At 50.2% G+C, this 23,076-nt stretch overlaps 8 protein-coding genes across 8 annotated transcripts; 2 read left to right on the forward strand and 6 right to left on the reverse strand.

Annotated features, from left to right (window-relative positions):
• Window positions 1-12: 12 nt before the first annotated feature.
• On the reverse strand, window positions 13-3,426 carry N7511_007262 (uncharacterized protein; the record flags this gene model as incomplete). The annotated part of the gene is made up of 4 exons (XM_057129639.1): window positions 13-2,223; window positions 2,273-2,817; window positions 2,890-3,251; window positions 3,326-3,426. 4 exons carry the CDS (start codon window positions 3,424-3,426, stop codon window positions 13-15), a joined length of 3,219 nt encoding a protein of 1,072 aa, XP_056982707.1.
• A 403-nt stretch (window positions 3,427-3,829) lies between these two features.
• N7511_007263 (WD40 repeat domain-containing protein) lies at window positions 3,830-5,219 on the reverse strand (the record flags this gene model as incomplete). Its single annotated transcript, XM_057129640.1, has 4 exons — window positions 3,830-3,943; window positions 3,999-4,754; window positions 4,825-5,005; window positions 5,076-5,219. The coding sequence occupies 4 exons, from the start codon at window positions 5,217-5,219 to the stop codon at window positions 3,891-3,893; spliced, it is 1,134 nt and encodes a 377-aa protein (XP_056982708.1). The 3' UTR covers window positions 3,830-3,890.
• Window positions 5,220-5,513: 294 nt separating this feature from the next.
• On the forward strand, window positions 5,514-6,381 carry N7511_007264 (TRAPP complex core subunit BET3; the record flags this gene model as incomplete). Its single annotated transcript, XM_057129641.1, has 4 exons — window positions 5,514-5,548; window positions 5,723-5,942; window positions 5,996-6,187; window positions 6,262-6,381. The coding sequence occupies 4 exons, from the start codon at window positions 5,514-5,516 to the stop codon at window positions 6,379-6,381; spliced, it is 567 nt and encodes a 188-aa protein (XP_056982709.1).
• Window positions 6,382-8,250: 1,869 nt separating this feature from the next.
• somA (putative cAMP-dependent protein kinase pathway protein (Som1)) lies at window positions 8,251-10,789 on the forward strand (the record flags this gene model as incomplete). The annotated part of the gene is made up of 6 exons (XM_057129642.1): window positions 8,251-8,730; window positions 8,782-8,933; window positions 9,013-10,004; window positions 10,055-10,257; window positions 10,311-10,556; window positions 10,619-10,789. 6 exons carry the CDS (start codon window positions 8,251-8,253, stop codon window positions 10,787-10,789), a joined length of 2,244 nt encoding a protein of 747 aa, XP_056982710.1.
• Window positions 10,790-12,285: 1,496 nt separating this feature from the next.
• N7511_007266 (uncharacterized protein) lies at window positions 12,286-13,815 on the reverse strand (the record flags this gene model as incomplete). Its single annotated transcript, XM_057129643.1, has 3 exons — window positions 12,286-12,581; window positions 12,766-13,464; window positions 13,551-13,815. The coding sequence occupies 3 exons, from the start codon at window positions 13,813-13,815 to the stop codon at window positions 12,286-12,288; spliced, it is 1,260 nt and encodes a 419-aa protein (XP_056982711.1).
• A 98-nt stretch (window positions 13,816-13,913) lies between these two features.
• Window positions 13,914-15,580, reverse strand: N7511_007267 (uncharacterized protein; the record flags this gene model as incomplete). The annotated part of the gene is made up of 2 exons (XM_057129644.1): window positions 13,914-15,079; window positions 15,136-15,580. 2 exons carry the CDS (start codon window positions 15,578-15,580, stop codon window positions 13,914-13,916), a joined length of 1,611 nt encoding a protein of 536 aa, XP_056982712.1.
• Window positions 15,581-16,118: 538 nt separating this feature from the next.
• N7511_007268 (uncharacterized protein) lies at window positions 16,119-17,876 on the reverse strand (the record flags this gene model as incomplete). Its single annotated transcript, XM_057129645.1, has 5 exons — window positions 16,119-17,071; window positions 17,123-17,326; window positions 17,376-17,387; window positions 17,442-17,485; window positions 17,536-17,876. 5 exons carry the CDS (start codon window positions 17,874-17,876, stop codon window positions 16,119-16,121), a joined length of 1,554 nt encoding a protein of 517 aa, XP_056982713.1.
• A 1,478-nt stretch (window positions 17,877-19,354) lies between these two features.
• Window positions 19,355-20,690, reverse strand: N7511_007269 (RNA-binding protein; the record flags this gene model as incomplete). The annotated part of the gene is made up of 3 exons (XM_057129646.1): window positions 19,355-20,135; window positions 20,197-20,340; window positions 20,398-20,690. The coding sequence occupies 3 exons, from the start codon at window positions 20,688-20,690 to the stop codon at window positions 19,355-19,357; spliced, it is 1,218 nt and encodes a 405-aa protein (XP_056982714.1).
• Between the last annotated feature and the right edge of the window lie 2,386 nt (window positions 20,691-23,076).

Below are 23,076 nucleotides of genomic sequence, written 5' to 3' on the forward strand. Positions count from 1 at the left end.
ATTGGTGTATATTCAAACAATGTTCAAGTTTGTGATTGGGACGCCTTGAGATCGCATGGTGTATCGTCTCTTGACACCAATGCCGCCTGCGTGGCGTAGGAGTTGGTATGTTTCATCTCCACCGCCGACCATAACCATGCTGATGAGGTAGTTGCGTGGGATGCCGCTGGCAGTCATTTGGGCCTCGTCGAGATGTGGGCGGATGAGGGTTGACTCGGCACGAACAGCGGCGATGGAGGTGTCAGACTGATATTTCGATCCTTTTTTCGTCTCGTTCTCTGGTGGGACATCGTCGTATGAGACAACAACAATGAGCTTCAAGGCGGACCGTGTTGGTCTGTAGGCGGCAACGTTGCGTAGCTTTTCTGAAAAGGTGCAACCGCCACGCTTGATAACAAGCACCTCGTGATTTTGAGCAACCTCACGAAGAACCTTTTCGTCACAGATTTCATCAACAAAGTATATACTTGACCATGTGAGACGGCTGGTAGACGGGTTGCCAAGTACTGACATGGTGACAGCATCTTCAGTATCCGGGAGCGGGCCCGAACCAACCCCGGTAGCAATAGAAGCAGGGAGACTCAGCCGAAGCGGTGCGGCCTCCGTCGGCTCGTCGCGCAGCAACGAAGAAACCGAGTTCACCAGAGACGATAGCATGGCCTTTACAGTTGAGTCTGGGGAGTCGATGATTGCGGCATCGTCGACAGAAGAGGCGGGTCGGTGGGCTCCGAGATGGGAGTCCGACGGCTGCGGATGTTCTGACGCAGAATACTCATCTGGCGGATGAGTCGAATCATTGCGTCGGCGAGCGGGCTCTGGAAGAACGTCAATGACAAGGTCTAGCATGGCATTGTCGCGGACCCGAGTGAAGTTCGGATCATAGGGATCGACGACATCAAAGGTGATCTGACGAGAGAGATATACCTTCTCATCTTTGCCCAGTGGCACATTATTGATCACCTGCACCCGGTATCCGTCTGCGTCTTCCCCAGTGGTGGGTGTTGGGTCCTCCAGCCGTACATCCTGAACCATACTCAAACGGAGCCCTCCGATTGTTTTCACGAAAACTCCGTCGCGGACACGTTCCAGTGCTCCAGATCCTAGGTTGACGCCACCTGGAAGCGATGGGAATGAGATGTCGAGTGTGGGTCTGACGGCCATTGGGGCACTCGTAGCATCGAAGGGAACCAGCTGAGGGGGAAGTGTCCATGGGTAGAATGTATAGTTGGTTGGCGAGGTGAGATCGGACACAAATACACTTTGATGTTCAGATGAGTCTTTCAAGATAGGACCCTGTGCCACACCTCGACTAGGCATCTGATCCAAGCGAGCCAAAGTGGCAGCGTGGAAGATATCCGAGCGAGATGCAGTGGATGATACACCAAAGAAAGGAGACGGGATAATTTGACAAGTTCCCTCTGCAATCTCCTGACCTGCTGGTGGGGGCGAGGCTTGACGATGTTGCAATGTCTTCTTTTTAGGAATGATGAGAGGGTGCCCTTCAGTATTGAAGACCCAGGGTGCATCAACCCTATTCAAAGGATGATCCTTGTCGAACAGCAGGAAGAGGTACTTGGCTGTTTCACCAATGAAGAAACTCTCCATTCGATCGATGAGTTCGCCAGTCAGAACATTTCGGATGCCAGCCCAGCCACATTTGGTCCAGCATCGCCGCTTCAGGTCACTAAGAACCATTTCACCAACATGTAGATACCAAGGATCCTGGGTGGCCCGGTAAATGTAATAATTGGACTCGATAAACTCTGGCCGACCTCCGTACCACGGCATGCCGTTGTCAATATCGCCCGTGGCCACGTTCCACCGCTCAGGAATACCCGAGTAGCGAGTCCAGATCGCGGTAGTCAAAAGATGGAGCTGGACAGCTTCATCCAACTTTCCATCTAGAGCGAGAACTCCTGGATAGAAAGCACTCAAACTATCAATCCAGAAAGCTCGGGTGGCACCGGTGATTACATCCCCTACAATAAGATGGGGATGTTGATAACCTTCACCTCGGAACAGATGGCGGTTGATTGACGTGTGCGATTCCTCCCATACCTGTCTGAAGGCTTCCCCTGTGTGCTGATAGTCTGTCAAAGGATCGTAGTATGAGTCCAATGCCGCCCAAGGGCTTTCGGAATTGAATGGCAAACGCTCTCCTTCTGACAGAAGAACATGAGCCTTGACAGCATATTCATAGAAACTGTCAATGCCCGCACCAATCTATCAAAATCAGTCTGTGGTCGTCGCTCAAAGGAAGAAAAATACATACTCCGGCCCATGGTCCCACCCACTTGCCCGATTCAACATCAATGCCAAATCCAAGCAGTCCAATGTCACTCCGACGGCTCCAAACCGCCCAAAATGCTCTCTTGCCCAGATCTTCGAACCGGCCATCACCAGTGAGGCGGCTCAGCACGGTAAGTTCGAGGACCAGACTACCCGCACCAGCACTACAAGTCTCAGCAGGTTCCGAGTTTGTTGCAGACTTGGGTTTTCGTTTGCGCGAACCGCTCTGGCCATTAAAATTGAGAGGCGCATTCTCATAAAAAGGTATCCCGTGTCGTAGGTTGACTCGGGGGTAGGGGAGACCGGTCTCTGTGTAGAACGCAGGGAGTAGACGGTGTGCCAAATCCACAGCGAGTCGAAGCAGTTGGCCATCATAGATGAAGCCATTTCTCCATTGAATGCCGTGATCTTTCTTCCCAAAATGGCTTTTATCCCATGCACTTGCAAATGCGGCGTCCTGTGCCAAGGGTTCGTATCCAGTAATAGGGAGCTCGCCGACGGCAAAAAGATGAGCACTGAGCAAACCGCCTGCATAAATGTAAGTATAAGATAGTCACAAGACGTCCAGCCAACGCTATCAGCCATGGTAGAGGAACGTACCCAGCCCTCGAATCACGGTCTCGAATAACTGCACCTTGCTGTCCAGATCAAAGCCTCTCGACCTTTCACCCTGACCAGCAGGGCCATACGAGCCATCGCCATATAGCCTAACAAAATCCTGAACACCATTTTGGAAATGCGCCAAGGCACGCTCGCCACTATCCGGACTTGACGAGATGATTGCCAACGATGACAGGCTGTCAATCAAAGTCAAGGAGTAATTTCCCAAAACATCATTATTCTCCGGATTCTTCTCGTCGCGAAACAGAGGGCCGCAGGTCAGTGCGCGCAATTCGTCTTCGGGGAACGCGTATTGCATGTAGTTCTCGAAGCCGTGGAAGAACATGCGCTCCGTTTCTTGCCTGGATAAGTACGGAGATTAGAGGTTGAGTCTTTCAAAAAGGAGTAAACTATACTTGGAAAGAAGGACTCTTACCGTAGTTCCTTTACTTGGCTGTCTCTCATGCCATGGGCAACACTGAACCACAGGAGGATGGCGCAGAACACCATCCTCCCGGCGAAGCGGAGGGAGGACATTTTTCAGCTCCGTCACGCTTCACGGGGAACTGAGTGCAGAGCTCATGGATGGGAGAGGACCAGAGGACCTATGACCGTTAAAGTAGAGAACTCGGTCACTCAAGGGTGAGGGTGGAGTGTTTGGATACGGCCAGATAAGCCAATTTAGGGGACTTTTTTTGCCGCGCCCATTGCATCATTCCGCTCTATATACTTCAACTTTGGTATGCAGTTCCCCTTGTTTTTGTGAAAATAGCCACAGTGGATTCTAGTGTACAATTCATCAGTCCGTAGGGGACCTAAGTTGGTGACTTGCTAGCTATTCTTTGGTCATTCCCTGCCAGATACGTACGGGGACATCAAATCAAGCCTCGACCTCTGGCTGGTCTTGTGGCTCTTGGGCGAGAAGTTTTGTACGTCAATGTGTTTGAAAAGATGAATTTGACGCCCGCTTATCTTCATTATAACATTATTATGACATATGCTCACCTGCCCAGCTCTCCAAGCATCAGGTTCCGATCGGACGAGCACGAAACAACTGCAACAAGTTAGAAACCGCCCCAAGCATATACAGTAGAACGGTATAAACTCACTGATTGGCTCATCGTTGGGAGAGAAGCGCACGTCGTTGACAGTGCCCTTGTGGCCGGGAAGCTTGTACAACAATTTTCCGGTCTTGGCCTCCCAAACAACCACACTCCGATCACCGCTACCAGCAGCAATCTTCTCGCCCTTGGGATCCCAGCTGGCCCGAATAAGGTTCTTTTCAAGTCCGACGGGAGCACCATCGTACGTCTTCACTTGTCTGTTGGTAGGGGCGAAGGGACGAATGTCCCATGTGCGAACTGTAGAGTCGTGGGAGTTGGACAACAGAGTCTGTGAGTCTGGCGAGATCTGTAACGAAGTGATTGTATCTGTGTGGCCGGTCATAGAGTAGACCACGGCCTTCTTCCGAATATCCCAAGCGTGGATTGTGTTATCAATACCTCCACTGTAAATCTCATTACCTGCCTCGGACAAGGCTACTGCAGTAATGGGAAGCTCAGTCTGGAGGTAATCCAGAGCATCTTTTTGTCGAGGATCCCAGATACCGATGCAACCATCGTCACTGCCACTGATTAACAGTTCCTGTCCTCTCTTGCTGATATCGAGACAATTGATGATCTCCTCGTGGCCCACGTGGCGGCGTACTCGTTCGCCTGTTTCGACATCCCAGCTTCCAAGAGTCATATCGGCGGATGCTGAGAACAGTGACCGGGAATCGCGTGACCATTGGAGATCTAACACGGCTCCCCGGTGGCCGGTCAATTGACCATAATTTTCGCATTGTCCGTATGTGTTCCAGAGTACTATTCACGAAATCCAATCAGTAACCTCTTCGGCGAAATTGGGACAGGACAGATCAAAGCCAAGACATACAAATGGAACGGTCCATGGATCCGGAGGCAATGTGTTGAGCAGTAGGGTCGAATCGCGTCGTGAATACTTCTCCAGAGTGACCTTTGTTTATCCCATTAGCGCATGTTTTAGATTGAATTGACAGAAGCATTTTACCTGTAAGCTCCATGATGGGAGCATCGAGCCCGCTCGTGCGAGGCACCTGCAGATTCAAATTAGCCATTCTATTCTTCCATATCTCTCCAAGCTTCGAGTATGATAGTGGCGCATACAGATTGGACTAGAGCTCCATTTTGCGACGAGCCCTTGACCAGTGCGGTTCCCGCGTTGAGTTCGGCATCGGCCTTGCTCCTCTTGACCACGAGCTGGTGGGAGGTGCCGAAGCCCTCAGGCGCTGGACGTTTCTCGCCGGACATTTTCACAAGCGCGCCTTGGGGTATGCAAGAAATAAAATGAAGGATCGTGGAGCAATCGCGACCTCAAATGTGGTGGAGAGCAAAAGTTCCACGGCGATGAGAAGCTGCGGGAAGAATGATAATCCCATCCTCGGCGGTGAGTGGACTGTGTACATCAGCCACTCCAGCAATCACCGAACTCCCCGCAATCACCATTGATCATTTGTTGACTGTCGCATATATCTGCGCTGGCTTGGGTGCTTCTCATTTACTTATCCTATCACTAGCCACGGTTCTCAGAGTGTGCTCCTGAAGATGTCGACCAACAAAACCTCAAGAATAGGAGAAGAGTAAGTAGAGTCGATGCTTGATCTGGATCTGAATATCCTGCTAATTATTGGACTCTCCTTAGAATATGGAAGTTAGTCAAACTACGAGCCCTTATAGTAGAAACGAGAACCGATTCTCTATCACTCGACTGCCTTCTGCTCGCGAACCCAAGCTAACCAGCTATTTCACTACAGAACAAGAGTCGATAAAGTGAATGCCGAATTGGTCACATTAACCTATGGAACCATTGTTGCACAGTTATGCCAGGACTACGACAGCGACTACCAGGAGGTCAACAAGCAGCTGGACAAGATGGGATACAATATCGGAATGCGCCTAATCGAAGACTTCCTGGCCAAGTCAGGTGTCGGGCGATGCACCAACTTTAGAGAGACAGCAGATATGATTGCCAAGGTGAGTGTCATGATCCCAGTCAGTAACGGAGATATGACTGACCTCTCGACCAGGTTGGCTTCAAGATCTTCCTCAACGTCACACCGACGGTCACGAATTGGGCAAGCGACAACAACCAATTCTCACTTATCTTTGAAGACAACCCCCTAGCAGACTTTGTGGAGCTTCCAGATGATGGACGGGCACAAGATGAGCTGTGGTTCTCTAATATTCTATGTGGTGTCCTCCGAGGGTCCCTGGAAATGGTAAGCACTCCCTTGAACTCTCAAATCGGACAAGGTTCCTTTGTGCTGGGTCCGATGGCTGACCCGGAATACAGGTTCAAATGCAGATCGAGGCACACTTTGTTAGCGATGTGCTGCGTGGAGACGAGACGACCGAGATGCGGGTCTCACTTGTACGATACATCGAAGATGAGATGCCACCGGAAGAAGACTGAAAGGCGAAATGTGCATTAGCACCTACATGGGCGTTCTAGGGAAGGGTTTTTTTTCTATGGTTCTATCGGGGGAATTTATCCGAGTTCATCGGCCCCTAACACTTTTCTTTGTACGCCTGCAATTACGCTTTATGATGTATCGAGGTATCTCTGAAACAGCCCGCCACGCGATTTATTACTGGCATGGCAGGGGCACTTCTTCATACCAAGAAGTTTAAAACCAAGGAAAACATTAGCAAAAGTAGGGGCTTGCGATCAGTCGAGTGGAGCTAGCTCTTCTGTACTAGTTGCATAGTCGCTGAGATACATCGACCTAAAGGACATATGACGTTGTATGGTATTGTTCTTCTGGGCTTTGTTACAGTGACCTGGCGATGATGCTTCCAACTACTACAGGCTCAACATTCTTTTAGCTTCTTCTTGACCTGATCTAGAATATACCATGTGATAATTTTGATTCCATTTTGAGTTGCTTCCCCTAGGTGTTTATATGCTTATGTATCGGGGAATGCCATCAAGACTGGAACGATCATATATTTTAGTGTATAAAGTGTTCCATAGTATGATCATCTATAATTCAACCCTTAAGCATACCCCGAGAGCGAATGAACGATGCCACTTCATAGCCTATTTCGGAACAATTTGTATATACTGCCACATAGCTACAAAAGTATTCTAGGTAGTCAAGGACTGAATAGAACCTCATCATGGACCGAATACTATCACCTATAGGCGTCGATATCAAGACGATGCAAGTAGCACCGTACCCGTCAGGTACTGTCATATAATACCCATCGCCCCTCAACTTCTCTACAGATCAATTTCTTCTTCTCCCCTTTCTCGTCCATTGTCCTATCAACTCTTCCGATTTCTGGGATCGGGCAATCTTCTCAATTCTTGTAGAGTGGCTTACTCTACTTTTTAGACTCCCGGGATCCATCGCAGGGCCCATAGGTATCATCTCACCAGTCTGACTTTTCTGCCTCCTACTTTTTTTTTGGCCTGCTTGCTTTTCAGCTTTCTGTTCTCGGTCTCTCTATTTCTCGGTTCCCATCTAGTTTCTAATATTCTCCCAGACGGTGGTTATCAGATCGGTGCATGCCCAGAAATACGCTTGACAGCGCCATCCCCAGCCCCGACCTCCGACCAGGTTGATCCGATCCGAACAAGCGATTCTCCCGCAGAACGCAGAGAGTACCCCCGGCTCTCTCTCAATCCGTCCCCTTCCCACTGTGAGATCCACATCTCTTAAAGACTCCCCCTATTCTTAATCTGCACTTTTGTTGCCTTTGGGAGTTCGTTGTTTCTGGTATCTGGTTTGGGTGTTCTCCTGTCTGCGATTCTGCCCGATCGGGCTTGACTGGCGCCCGCCCCCCCCATACCAACCACCTCGCCTGTGCGCTGTTTCCGCCTCCTTGTACCTCCGTCATCGCCCACTTCCTCTACATCGCGCATTCACCCCTGCACTTCGCAGAAATCTTCTAATACCCGGACAAGTGCTCATCACTTTCTTCAGCACATCGCCTGCGCCTTCGAGCCTCGATACCCTCATTTCGATACCGTCGCGTTGGTTCTCTAGACAAATCCGTCACTAGTGACACGGAAAACTTATCGTCCGCCGTCTGATCCTACGATATCCCACACAGCCGGCTTGCGCAGTAACGTATACGCGTTGCTGATTCCGCGAGTCTTCGTTCCTGTGAAGCGCTCACCGCTTCGTCTCCGTCACATTCCCACGCGTCGCCTATATAACCCCGCGGCAGGCTAAATTGCCTGAGACGGTGGTCGCGCGTCGGAATTTCGTCGCGTTCAATTTGATCTTCCACGAAACCATAGGCAAGGGTGGCTTCAGTTCCACCGTTAGCCACAATGAACCAGATGAATGTCGGAATGAACCCCGGCGCTGGGGGCCCAGTGGGTGGAGTTCCCATGATCAACAATGGATCTTCGGCTTCCCGTAACGATGGCACTATGAATAACCCCGATATCATGATCAACAACCTCAACACGTACATTTACGATTACTTTTTGAAGCGTGGCTATCACGACTGCGCTCGCGCACTCGTGCAAGATGAATCCATCAAACTCAACACCGACAATAACCCGAAGACTAGTCCTGGCAATCGGCGTGATGGTGACATGAATGGCCTGGATCCAGATGCCATGATGACTGATGGAAAGGATGGCGAGAAGATCAAAATCCCTGATGATCTCCCTCGCCCAAGCCTCCCCAGCGAAAGCCCTTCATCATTCCTGTTAGATTGGTTCAGCCTCTTTTGGGATTTCTTCTGGGCCCAACGAAAGAAGGGCAACAGCAATGATGTCCGACAGTATCTTCAGCACAACCAGGTGCGTGAATATTTTTCATAAGCGGCGTGGATCACTCACTAATCCACATAGAACTTCATGCGTCTGCGGGAACAGCAACATAACCAATTCATGCGACAACAGCCTATGATGCCTGCTCAACTAAATCAGCTGCGAAGACAGAACGGTGGCATGGTGCCTCCTAACCTGCAGAAAACAGTGCTGCAGAACAACACATCTGGACTGTATGCTCTATTCCACCGATTTTCCCCATGGCAGGTGTCGAATTGGGGGAGGACGCCTTACTAACATGATTCTCTGTAGTTCGCAACAGCAACAACAGATGGCACAATTCCAGAAGTCCCAGCAACAGCAAATTCACATGATGCAGCACATGCAGCGGGAGCAATCTGATATGGAAATGGCTGGACATCGACCACAGTCACCTGCCTCTGCCGACAACGCTCCTTCGCCGTCGAAACGCCCCCGCCTCGAAGGCGCCGTCAACGGACAACAGCTCGCACCGAACGGTCGTGGACAAGGACAAGGAATGCCGGGACAGCCTAACCCGCAGGCTATAATGATGCAAAATGGTATGCAAAGGGGGTTGACTCCGGCGCAATTCCAGCAGTATCAGCAACAAGGACAGGCTGCGCAGCAGAAGAATATGCAGGTATATGCTCAAAACTTGGCCTTTCATCACTTTCGCTCAGCATCGAATTCCCAGGGTATCTCAAATGGTGGTATGATGAATCCCGGTGTCATGCCAAACCAGACCGATATGGTGGGGATGCCGGATGGCCAAGCACTATATCAGATGAATGGTGATTACTACGGCGCCGGTCAGATCCCCCAGGTTCGGCCTGGTATGCAGACACCTGGCCCTCAGCACGGTAACCATGCGCTCCAAGATTATCAAATGCAGCTTATGCTGCTCGAACAGCAGAATAAGCGGCGCCTGATGATGGCTCGTCAAGAGCAGGATAGCATGGCCCGAGCTGATGGTCAGCCTCCAATGCCCGGTCAAGGTTTGCCACCTGGCACTTCTCCGGGCAGCAGGGCGGGCGCTTCTCCCAACCCCAGCGACCAAATGAAACGAGGCACGCCCAAAATGCCTCCCAATGGACTTCCTGGCTCACCCAGCGCGGCCGACATGTCCCAGCGTGGATCACCCGGATCCATGAATCTCAATGGTGGTCAAATGCCACCCGAAATGGCTGCTCAGTTCTTCCCTGGGCCGAACATGCGCCCTCCCAGCTCTAACCCAGCTTTCACTGCAGCTCAAATGGGGCAACCGATCCCGGCTAACGCCCAGCGTATGCCTGGTGGACAATGGCCGCAAGGGCAACAACCGATGCCTATGCAGCATTCACCTGCGGGCCAGCCTCAAGCTGGAACCCCCAGGAACGAAGCGCAATGCCTCCGCCCTCTGCGCCACCCGTCACAGGCCCCAACGCTGGTCGTGGCCAGCCAGCATCCCCCCAGACCGCCGGCAATGCTCCGCCTACACCTCAACAGTCTAACAAGGCCGCACCGAAGGGAAAGAAGGACACCAAGGATACCCGCAAGGTTTGTTTTTCTATGCTATTGAGTTGTCTGTTTCTGCTAACTCCAAAATCTAGCGGCCTACTAAAAAGGCTGCCGCCGCCGCCGCCGCTGCAGGTGCCACTCCTTCCACCGAAGCCGCAGATACTGTGCCAACGCCGACTCCATCCACTCCAGTCACACCTCAACATCCCAACTCCTTCAACAAGAATGGAGCCAATGGGGCCGCTCAGGGACAGCCCTCGGCACCCGCTCCCCCATCCATGGTCCAGCCGCCGCCTGACCAATCTCAACAACCTTTCACTGACCTCAGTATTCCTGATGTATGCTCTTTCCAAATGTTTGACAGGTACTGGCACCCAGAACATAGACTGATACTCCATAGGCTCACGCATTTAACCTTGACTTCAGCGCACTGGAAAACCCCGACATTCTGGAGAACTTCGACTTCGACACGTTCCTCAACACCGATGCCGATGCCACCGGATTTGGCTTCGACCCTAGCATTTCCTACTCAGCCGACGGCGTTGAGACAGGCGCCGGCGACACATTGTGAACGTGTAAAAGTCTTAACGGTCCTTCAGGTGCTTCACCTCCAATATACCCTTGTTTGTACATTTGATCATTGCTCTAGTGCGTTTGCGCGGATACTCGACCTGTTTTGCTTCTTGTCTCTCAATTGCCTGGATATGTGTGTTCGCGCATGTGTTTTGGTGAGATTGGCGTTGGCGTATCCTGTTGATCGCAGTCCTCTCATCCTCTCCCTTGTCCGGGAAGCCCAGCAATCCCCAACCATCCACCAGGGGGGACTCGCTTGAACTGACCGGAGCTCGTTCTGTATTCGAGATTAGTGCACTGTGACCTACGAGTTTTTTTGGTTTTCTTCCTTTCTTTTTATTATTATTATTATTACTTGTGGATGTGGTTACTTAATTCTTGCTTCGTTGAGTCCCTACGGGCAAAGTTGATACTCTCAGTTCAGTATGAAGTCCAGTACCTTTTGGTTGATCCAGTGCACTTTCATCCTTTCATTTGAAACGGTTTCCTTTTTTTTTTCCTCTCTTGTCACCAATCCCTCTCTCTTTTCTGATTCGATCATTTCCTCCAACAAATGCGGGACGTTTCTTCCCTTTTGCTTTTCATCTCTTTTGTCACCAGTATCAACATACTGGCCGTGGAAAATCTACCTATTCCACTTCGAATCCAATAAAATCCAAGCCTTGTGATTTTCTTTTCTCTTCTTCTTCTTCCTCACTTTCCTATTCAGCACTTGGTATCAACCCTACCAATCCATAATCATTCCCTACAGGGACTAGGGATGGGAACAAACAAAGGACAAAATCAAGAGCAACCTCCAACCCCCGAATCCTGAGCCCCGAGATCCGTGTGAATGCTAGCTAGCCAGCTAGCTGTTGTTGCCGTCACTACCATGATATCTGGTAACGTTATGGTCTGGTCTGGTGTTGAGTATGGGTACATGTATATGGAAGTCGATTGGATTGTGAAGGCGATGACTGATTTGAAAACGGATTTGGATGTTAATCTAGCAGACCAAGAGTTTGTTATGCGTGATGATAGCGTTAAACCATAGTTTCTGGCAAGGAACATTCATGAGTTGATTGCACGCTTGCTCTAGTAGACGGCTGTTGCACTATGAATGAATGAATGTACCTAACCTAAGTGGTGGAAGCCCTGGAGTGGACCTCGGGAGAGGATGGATGTACAGTCAGCTGTGCTGTGTTAGCCCTATATTTCCCTTTTGGGAAATATTTTTTTTATCCTCCTTCTGCAATACAAAAGTCATGCATGTGTCTCTGGTTCAACTTATGAGCTATGAAGTATCGTGAAAGTATCTACTTGGGGACTGGCTTCTAGACATTCGTATTGAAGTTGAACAATGAGCTAGAAATTTCAGTTGTACCCGTCTTACGATTCAATAGAGAAATAAAAAAAAGAGAGCAGAGATTTCGCTATCAAGTCGCTAATCATACATGATTCAAGTTCAAACAGAAATTGAAAGAAAAGAGCAGCAGGGTATCAATCATGTATCCTTCAAAGGATGAAAACTTCATCCTGAATTTCAAGTGTTTCCAGGGTGGCGTTGCATTCGTCCTCCAGTGCTTGTAGCACGCCCAGCTCCTTGGGATATCCACAATCATCTAGGCCGGCATCCTCTTTTGCTATATTCAGGATGTAGAGAATCAAATGCTTGACCCCGAGGGCCATAGCAGAGTCATCATTGGAGGTGATAACGTATGCCAGATGAATGGGGCTGGCACGATTCAGATATGGGTGAGCACCATTGAAATGAGCAACCACTGCGCGTGCCTGAGCAGGCATCACCGGAGCTGGGATAACACAGATTTCGGGTTGGCCCGCTTTCAAGACATCACAAATCTCTATACCGGGAAAAACCGATGTCAGTCAATGTCAATCCCAAAAGACTTGCTCAAAAATGGACGAGAAATGGATCGAAAGTAATAGATCCAGAAGTGACCAAACCGTGACTAAAATGAGAAGGGGATGACTTACTTTGCATGATCATGGTGATGGAAGCTTCATGGTCCAATGTACTGAAAATATTCGCAATAGCCTTCAGTGTTGCCAAGGGATCATCGACGGGTCTGTCCTGTGCCTCAATAGGTACAAATCGAGTACCAGCTACAGGAACCATGTTTGAAACAGAAGCATGGCAATCGTGATCATTTACATTGCTGGCCTCCGAGGCATTGGACTGAGCAGGAGCGTTGAGCTGGGCAAGAGCATTGGGCTGAGCTGGCATATCGGACTGAGTAGAGGCTGCCTGTTGAAGCTTCTGAGCGTTTTGAGCCTTCTTCTTTGCACCCCTGCTTCTGGATACTCTGGTATTCGTAGGCTGGGGCTTAGCAGGAGCAGTAGATTTGGGCTTAGCATTCGGCTTCTTGACCCCCGCGTATTGATTCGCAGCGGTAGGGCCACTCTTCTTCGGGGCAGCGGTGTTTGCGCGAAGAAATGAGGCAATTTGCTTCTGGACGGGGAGAGTTACCAGAATCGAGGATTCCTGGGGCTGAGCATAAGGAAGGATCTGGATGTCGCTGCCTTTTTCAATCATAATTTCATGCACTGCCAAGTGAGCAACAGTGTTTTCTGCCTCATCACGCGACGAGACTGGTTTCGTGATACGATAGGGCTTTCCGTTGACGTAAAGGTCACAGTACCATTTCCTGCCGTTATTACTGTAAGGCTGATACCCTGGCCCTGGCCATTGCTGCGAGATACGGTAATCTTGGAATACCCGTTAGATGTTGCTTCCCAAACAAGTTGATCAAAATGTTTACCTTCAAGAATCTTCATCCAGTCCCAGGAGGAGTCCGTGGGCCCATCCATGGGCTGAGGTGGGACTTTCCACAACATGTTGAATACACGCAGCTGTTCAAGAGCTTCGCGACAAACCTTGGCTCTGGTTTCCTGTGGTGACTCGCCTGCTGGCTTGATCAAGATGGTGTGCCCCCACAATGTCAATTTGACCCCAATTTTTCTTCCATTCACGCCACCGTATCTGTATTCAAAGCGGGACCGCAGATTGGCCAGGAAGTCTAGCATGTTGAAGATGAACAACACATGCTTGTTCTTCAAGGTTCTCACGACAATTGAGCCTAAAGTCTTCAAGTAAAAGTTCAGTCAGATGCTTGCATGAGAAGTCAGTGAACAATATTACTTACGTGAATATGACGCTCTGAATCTGTGGGGTTGTGGTGCAAGGGACTGTTGGCAACGTTCAAAATCTCATCTCGATTCAATTGAGCCAAAGGATCATCTGAAGCAACCAGATGAATTGCGGCTTGAAAAGGAACACCTGGAGCACTGGGATTACCCAAAACAGAAGGGGAGCTGTAAGTTGGGATGCTGCCCCAGCCGTCCAACGCCTCGTTGAATTCATGTTTTATGCCTGGAGTACTCTTGCATCCAGGGCCTGAGGGCGCGGGACCATCCAGATTCAGCCCAGTCCGGTTAGAGTAGGACACAGGTGCAGGAGGAGAAAAAGAAGCCACTGGCTGTCTTTTAGCTGGAGTAGCATTGTAAGAAACCCCCGAAGAAGGACGTTTGAAAAATCCTGTAGAAAGCTTCTCTGACTCGTGGTCACCAGCCAAAGTAAGCCTACCAAAAGATTTGCCATCAAAAGAAGGTTGGTGGTTCATGGTAGGTTGACCTGAGGTGTGCTCGCTCGCTTTGTTGACCGAGGAACAACCGATATTAAGGTCGAGGTCAGACTGTGTTTTCTGACCCAAGCCAGAGCATTCTTCTCTCTCACTCATGGCGTAATCACGACGGATATTTGAAACCGGCAGCTCCTGTCTACCTGGCCGATGGACGAGCTGGGTTTCACTTTGAGAGGTACCACGAGCAGAGTTCAGCTCATCCAGCACCCGCTGAAAGAACGATGGGCTTTCATTACCTTTGGCCAATGCAGGCCGTCGCTGTCTAACAGGCGGATCAACTCTAGCATTAGCCAACTCAACGTTCACAGGAAGGGTCACCACAAGCTGCTGGCTTTGTGCCCGCTGGAATCTTTGCAACTGAGAGTTTGCTGTCTGGGTCTCGGCTCTCTGGATTCCAGCACGCAGAGAATGGACTTGGGACATCTGAGCCTGCGCCGAGTCCATGGACACCTGGTTTCCCTGGTTATCAGCCATCAGAAGTCCACCCAGCATCTCCATGCCTGGCAGAGTCGCGGGGGAGGATCTCTCTCTGGATCCAGAGATTTGATCCAGAGACCGCAAGGACCGAGCACAGAGATGCTGTTGCTGGGCCTGTCGTTCCTGACCAACCGAGTTCTTAGCACATGGCTTACGAACGAAACTCGTGTCTGCTATACCACAGCAATTATTAGCCAGCCCATAAACCGACAAGGTTGCTACATACCATGGCCAAGACCCGCGACACTTTTGATAGCAGAGGCTGCAGGTGCACCTGCATTGGCCATCAAGCCGCCAAAACGGCTCGAACCGCGAGCAGGGCCTGAGAATGGCTCTTCTCGAAGTGTGCCAATGCAGGCGACGGCAGGCTGTGCTTTGTTCAGAGCAGGAGTATCAGTAGTAGGGACATCAAGGATGTAGGTTGGAGGTACAGGCAAATGACCTTGACCTCTAGTCATGTCGAGGGAGGCGGTAGAATCGAGAGTCTCGGAAGAGGGACCTGTAGAAGAGAAGACGACCTCAGCAGATACAGTTTCAGTAGACTCCGTTCCAGTAGCACCCAGAACATAACCAACAGCAGAGGAAAGAGAAGGGCGAGATGACGCAGAGTTATCATCACCCGAACGCGGAGGAGAGGACATATCAGAGATGTCTGTTTCGGGCATGGACATGTTTGGGGCGGAGTTCACCATGAGAAAGGAGCTCAGACACGCAAGTCTGACGATGAATGATGGAGATATTGAGAACAGGAAGGGAATGAAAGTTGTGGGTGGAAGAGAGAAGGAGAGAGGGGAGGAGGGAAACAAGAGAGAGAGAGAGAAAGAGAGAAATGTCAACAGTCCCCCGGTCTGTTCTTTCCTGAAGGTGGTGACAGCCTATCAAAATGGCCAACTTTCACCTTTTCTTGTAATTCCTGACTTGTGGTAATCATTTATTTCTCTATAATATCTAAGTAGGAAAATCTGGGTACTTGAAAGTCAAATCGAGAGCCAAAATTATACACTAGTCTTGAGGCTTTTGTGTAGAGATTATCCAACACTGCAGGTTCATAGCCATTAGACTAGGATGTGTGATCCGTAATCCTAGAGAACAACTACGAAAGACAAAGAATGAATAGTAACAGACATTGGAAAATCCACTATCAGCTAAGAATACAAGGTTATGTAGACGACAGAAAGGCAATCATGGAAATCTCGTCTCCAAACCAAGTCAAGTAATCGATTCCTCATTCTCCTGGTTCGCAAGAGCTCTCTCGGCGTCAATGGCAATCTTGACCTTCTTCATGATATCCTTTTCCTTGGTTGTGTCCTGGCTGGTGACAGCGTCGACATCCTTCACGACTTTCTTCTTGCTTTTGATCTTCTCACTGGGACTAGCTCTAACCTTGGAGGCTGGCAGCTCGGCGGCATCCTTCTCGGTAACGGGCGGCATGCTTGAGCCAGAGACGTCACGGGTGCTGGGCTGCGAGATCTGACACAGGGCAGAGGTGCGGCGAGTGACTCGACTGTAGCTATCAGAGCGTGCTTGGGCGGCGGCAGAGGGCTTGTTTGCGGGAACAATAGACGAGGGGGTGTTGGAAGGTGCACGGGTGCCCACGGTGGGCAGCTTGGTAGGAGTGAGAGCCTGGATCAATTCGTTGTACTGATCCTCATCCATGGCGGCGGTCATGCTGGGCTGTTTACTGTGCTCGTAGCTGATGTCAGTCATACTCGAGATGGCACGGCTGCTGGTGGAGCTAGAGGCGTAGTCTGGCATGGGGATATCTTCGCGAGAAGATCGGGCACCGCGTGAACGCCAAGCAGTGTCATCGACGAAATTGTCCAAAGCAGGCTCAGCGTATGTGTTTTGTCCCTCCCAGCGAGGTCCCCGTGGATAGTCAGTCCATTGAGTGGAGGGAATAGGGAACCCTCGGTGAGGAGTCCATGCATAGCTCGATGGATGAACAGGCTGGTGGCTGCAGTTGAAGGTTGCGACATTGCTGTTGCTGGACTGGCTGCTAGAGTTGACCGTATTACAGTTAGGCTTGCTTGGAGAATGTCCATGAGGATCACCAGGTCTCTTGGTGTTGCCATATCCATTTCCTGGGAAGTATCGGGGTACATTGCCCGATGGCAACCACATCTTAGGGTTAGGCCAGGCGATGCTAGAGAACTCCAAAACATCTGCAATTCAAATTAGCAACAAACCTATTCAACGAGCAACAAGATACTTGCTTAGGGGTGCATGTTGAAAAGACATCGCGACGACATCCTTGTAGCGCTCAAAAGGAGGCGATCGGTTTGGGCGAGAGAATCCTTCAGCAATGACGACCCTAATCCGACCCTTCATATCATTAATATCCCAATACTTCTGGCCGAGGACCTCAGAGTGAAAGGGAGGGAAGCGCATCATGTCAGGGTTTCCGTCTCGGTCAAGCTCTATACATTGTCAGAGGTCAAATACCACCTAACGGGGAGGAGATCGGACGATTAGTGAGCTCTGATGAACAATGTCAGCATATTAAACTGCCAGCAAGAAGGATAGAGTACATACCAATGATGTGCGGCCAATCGGTTCTCTGACCGAAGATAGCACCGCTGAAGAATATCAGTCAGTTCACGGAAAATACCAAGGATTCAACACCCACGCAATGAAATCACCATCCACATAGACACGAGCTTCAAAAAGCAAGACATCCTCTGGCTCCATATGAGCCTCGATTGAGAGACTAGGGCGGGGCTTCTCCCAGCTATGCACCGAAATTCGGAAACGATTGTCAACAGGCAGACTCGGGATGAATGTTGTCAGAACAGGAAGCTGGTTGCAATGGTCAGAACCAGGGTAGTAAGAATGAGGGCTCTGGTATGCAGTTCTGTGCAGATTAGGAGAGTCCACATCCTTAGCCACGAAGCATTGAGTCTTAAACTCCTGGATGGGAACCCTGGAGAGCTCTGGAAACAGGAGCACATCCCAGTTGCCGTAGCGCATCTTGAAAGGCAAACCCGGGTTGGAATGTGGTGAGTCCAGTGGATGAGATAAAACAGTGAATGTGATGACTGGATGCACACACGAACAAACCGGGAAAGGAAGAAGGTGCGAGGCAGCGATCAACGAAGCGGCGAAGGAAAGAGAAGAAAGATGAGCTGGAGGTACTTGGGTGAACGGCGAAAGGTTGCGGTGGAGGAAGGTACCATATGTTCCCCATTCCACCGATGCCTCACTATACATCAAATAGACATTGCAAGACCAAACCAACTCTTTCTATTATTTCTGTGACAAGATGCAAACAATATCCAAGACTTCAACTTGAAGAATAAAGATTCCCTCCCACGAAGCGCGAGTCAACCAAAGAGTCAACCGAGCCCTAACAAGGAAACACCAAGACACAACCAAGTAGAAAAATAATCTAGATGAAAACAGTTCGGAAACCATGAGGAGCCAACACACACAAACCAAACCTCTCTCTCCATGATAGGAATTACAAGCAGCGTAGAAAATAAGGTATTCCAATAGATTGATCGCGGACAGCATGGAAGGCAACAAACATAACGATGAAAAAGATCCGAAACCAACCGCCCAAGGCCAACAAAGCGCCATACCAGAGAAAGGCTCCATACTACATGAGCAAAAGCTCGAAAATGTTGAATCTTGTCCACGGGACCAGCCCTTGATAAGTCCGTAGGTTTGTCGTTTGGCGGCTTGAGCAGCAAAGAGCTGATGCGGACAGGAACAAACCAAAGAGAGATTGGAGATGGCAGCAACAAAATGCAAGACATCAAACGAGAGCACGACATAATTGCATATCACATACCAAGGGAAATTTAAGAATCGACAAACGCTGAGGCGCAGCGAACAGAGCGTGTTGTACAAGCCCGTCAGTCTAACAGGAATAGAAAGGAAATAGCAAAAGCGCAAAGCGACATCCCTCGAAGCGAACATAATTCAATTTAGCTGCTTGGAAAAAAAAAAAAAAAAAAAAAAGACAACAAAGGGAAAAAAGTGTGGGGGGAAATGGAACTTTTCGCAGAATGCCTGCCCAAGGAGTATCGGGAAAAAGAAGCGCATAAACAATTCGGACTTCCGTTACACGCAGACAAAGACCCATGGGGTATTCAAAACCCCAGCAGCATAAGGGCAGAGAGACATCGAAAATAGAGTTAAAAAAAAGGAGAATAAGATACGAAAGAGCGCATAGAGGGGAAAGAGATACATAAGAACAAGACAGATATCAGCGGGAAAGGCAAAGCTCAGATCTTGCTAAGATAATAGCGCTCACGTAAAAAGGAAATGCGTAGCACAGGAGACACGATGCTCATCAAGAGCTATAGCCATGAAGGCAAAAACCAGGGAATCACGAATTTGTTATGACACAATAGACCCGTCAATTGAATGGCGCAGACAACTCCTGCCGGTGATCTCAATCAAAAGAAACGCTCACTGGAGAGTTGTGTCAGCCGGCCGCCTGCTTAAGAGTGATCCGGGATCGGGCTGCCAGGGTGACTGCTCACCTTCATGGGGGCAAAACCGCCATACTGGTGGGCTGGGGGCATGCCCATGGAGGGGTACATGGGAGGTGGAGGGGGAGCAGGGCGGTAAGGGCTGCCGGCAGGGCCGGAGTTGTTCTGGGAGCGGCCCCAGCTCAGGCGGACACGAGAGTTACCGATGGGGTATCCCTGCATCTGGTTGATGGCCATCTCAGCGGCGTGGCGCTGGACGAACTGGACGAAGCCGCAGCCCTTTCCAGGAGGAATCTTGACGTAAGTGATCTCGCCGAATCCCTGGAAGAAAGAGCGGAGCTCATCCTCGGTGACGTAGCCAGAGAGGCCACCGACGAAGACAGTGGTGTTGTTGGGGTCGGTGAACTGGTTCATGGGCTGGGGAGCACCGTAGAAGGGCATGGGAGGACCACCCATGGGGGGATACATGCCAGCGGGGCCAGGCATACCCATGCCACCACCGTTGCCAACGCCGGGGCCCTTGTTCTTGGGGGTAGCGGTGGAAATACGCATGGGGCGGTTGCCACAGTAGACACCCTGCATCTCGGTAAGGGCGCGCTGCTGGTCGTTCTCATCGGAGAAACGGACGAAACCGTAGCCACGGGACATGCCGCTGATGGGGTCGGTCATGATCTTGGCGGACTTGCACGAGGGGAAGCGGCTCTGGAACAGCGAAACGAGAACGTACTCGTTGACCTCGGGGCCGAGGTCACCAACGAAGATGGAGTACTCGGGACCACGGTCATCGCGGCTAGATGGATATTAGTACCAGGTGAAAATACCAATTTCGGACGGATGGACATCGTGCTTACCTGCGGTCAGCGAGACCACCACCGGTAGCCCAGTTGAGCTTGAAGACTCGGTTGGTGTTGGGCATGGGAGTACCGTTCAAAGAAAGAGCCTTGGCAGCGGCAGCAGGGGAAGCGAAGTCGACGAAGCAGTAGCCAGCATTGCTCCTACTACCAACATTAGGAACGTATTCGAGGGTATAAGAGAGGAATGTAGTGTCTTACCCAGAGAACTTGTCGCGGATCATCTTGACGTTGACCTGCTCACCCATCTGGAACCAAAGGTTGCGGATGAAGTTCTCGTCAATCCAGGGCTCGAGCTCACCCATCCAGAGGGTGGTCTTGCCATCGGCGCCCTGCTGGGAAACGGGGGCAGCGTTGGGCTCACCAGGAGCGGGTCCCTGGAACTGAGCGGCGGAAGGGTCGGCCTGACCGGTCATGGTGGTGTCAACGGGGGCCGGGGCGCCAGTAGCGGCGGGATCCTGCTGAGGGAAAGATTCGAAGTTGTTGAACGACATTTTGAAGCAAAAAGCAAAGTCCGAAAAGTCGATGTAAGAAGATAAATATCAAAGCGACTAGAACTTCGTGGAGTCGTAAGGAAAGACTGGCGTAGGATCAATTCGTGATAAGCCAGGCAAGGAGAGCGTAAAGGTCCTGGATGAAGCGATTGTTAGATTTCTAAAGCGTGCAAAAATAGATTGGAGCAGTGCAGAAACGAGAAGTGACATGCGACAAGACACAAAATCAACAGCCAGCGGTAATCAAAACGAAAGAAGCGATGCGAAAATTCAGAACAGTCAAGGGAAATGTGTAGATCGCAAGTCTTTCCCAGCGCAAGGTTCAGCCTCAAAAGCGGCGCCAGAAATCGCCAAGACCAGAGCTTCGGGTAACATTTGCGGAAGGGATCGATGGGTGGATCGGCCGCAGACGAACGGGAGAGCAAGAAATTCGAATGCGCCAGACGAAAATGGTATCTTCATCCGTTGATACTGGCGATGGCCATGCGCCGGCCGTTTCCGTTTCCGTTTCCATGTCCCAGTCTGTGTGTGCAGTCTGACGTCCGAATGCAACCGATCCGTTCACGACGGCGATTCAGATGACCCGGTCCGGGGCGCTTGGACATGGGCGAGGCGCGACGGTAGCATGGCCATTTGCCCTCGGGCAGTCGTAGTCGTAGGCAGAGAGAGATGGAGGGCAGGGTAGAGTGATGAGGGGAGGATGAAAGAGGCACTCACCTAATATAAAGTCGCGAAAATACTAGAAATGCGATCGCAAAAACAAGTAATCGGCAACAAGCACAACTCCCTAAAGCAAAATCCGCGAAAAACGAGATCTTCGAACAATAGGAAAGAGGGGGATGGAGAGGGGAAGAAGAAAATGAAGAAACGAAATCTTGGAGGGAGGGGGAAGTGCGAATACCAGTACAGAGGTATTTGTATTACCCAGTATGGTATTGGAGTATTTGGACCCATGGTTCAACTTTCGGTTCCAAGGTTTCTCAGCTGTTGCTGTGAGCTCACTGCTGTTGACTATACACTATACGCTATACACCTATACACTGGTAGCTATAGCTGGAACTAGCTACAACTAGGTAATATCTATAACTGATCTCTCTACTATAAAGTACCTCCCCCATGCATATGCGGGCTTCTCTCCATTTCTCTGAAGACTCCGCCAGATCCCGAGTCCTCCATCTCGGTGAAAGGCGCCCAATAAATAGTACCTGATACAAGGGACCAATGCATGAAATCTGCAAGGACCTGTCGCCCTCCTCGCAATGTGACTTGTCAACATCCGTGGGCCTTATCGTCATCGGCGCTGATGTAATGTTCGCTAGTCGGTACCGGGAAAGTGCCTATACGAGGAGTTGGGTACCTAGTTTATATTAAGCTTGCTGACAAGAATGTTCATCTCGTAGCTCTTTGCCTTTACATTTCCATTTACACTTTGTACAGGATATGCACTCGATACATACAAATCAAAGGAAGCCCCGCCACACAAGCATCGAACCATGGAACTACACGTCTCCTTTTTTTTTTTCTTCACGTCCTTGCTGCAGGCCAGTGTGCCTCTTCTGGAATGCAAGGTTCTCTCATCCATGTAAGGACAGCAGGTCATAAAATGATCCTATACGTCACTGTCGAATAATAAAGGGAACCATGGGGCGCTCGTATTAGAATTACCCGCAGAGATTTCATGTGCCAAGCGGCTTTCCACTTCGGTACGCGACGCGTTTCTGTATGGTATTCCCGAAGATCTGGTTCTATATACAATGAGGTGCAAGGGATTTGGGAGGTTAAAGGCTAAGCCCTTGCATGGTGAGACACTGTCGGTACTATATTAGCGTTCCAACACATATCCGGGGGGGTAGGGCATGCCCTGTTCCAGTAAGTGAGCATACCAGTAACAGTATTGTATTCATCGTTGGAACCATGGAACGAGTCTTTTGGGGGGAGGGTGTCCACCCTCGGATATCAGAGCCTGATATCTGGCATGTTGTATATACCCTTTGAACCTGCGGGAAACCTACATGTAAGCCTGATCTTCTTTGTTAGGTCCAAGCACTTACTGTAGAGTCAGCCCGAGGCTGAGCATCGCCCCCAGGACTGACTAGCCTTCCCCACTTTCAGGGCTCATACCCACTTAGTTCGGGCTGTTCTGTCCATAGAGAGGGCTAAGACTGCAAGTGACTGTTACGTGAATTCAAGGTATGGAAACACTGGTCTTACAGTACTACTTCAGCTGACGATGGTTCTGGTGAGCTGCCATTTTACCTGCCCGACTCCACTACGGGTTTTGTATTTTTTCTGTCTTTTGTTCGGGTCTCGGGTTTCAGGTTTTTCTGACTTAAGAATAGAAGTTTCTAGAAGACACATGTGTCTCCATATGTACGAAGTATGCAGT

Source organism: Penicillium nucicola, assembly GCF_028828085.1.
Source record: "Penicillium nucicola strain IBT 29836 chromosome Unknown utg000007l, whole genome shotgun sequence".
Taxonomy (NCBI): Eukaryota; Fungi; Ascomycota; class Eurotiomycetes; order Eurotiales; family Aspergillaceae; genus Penicillium; species Penicillium nucicola.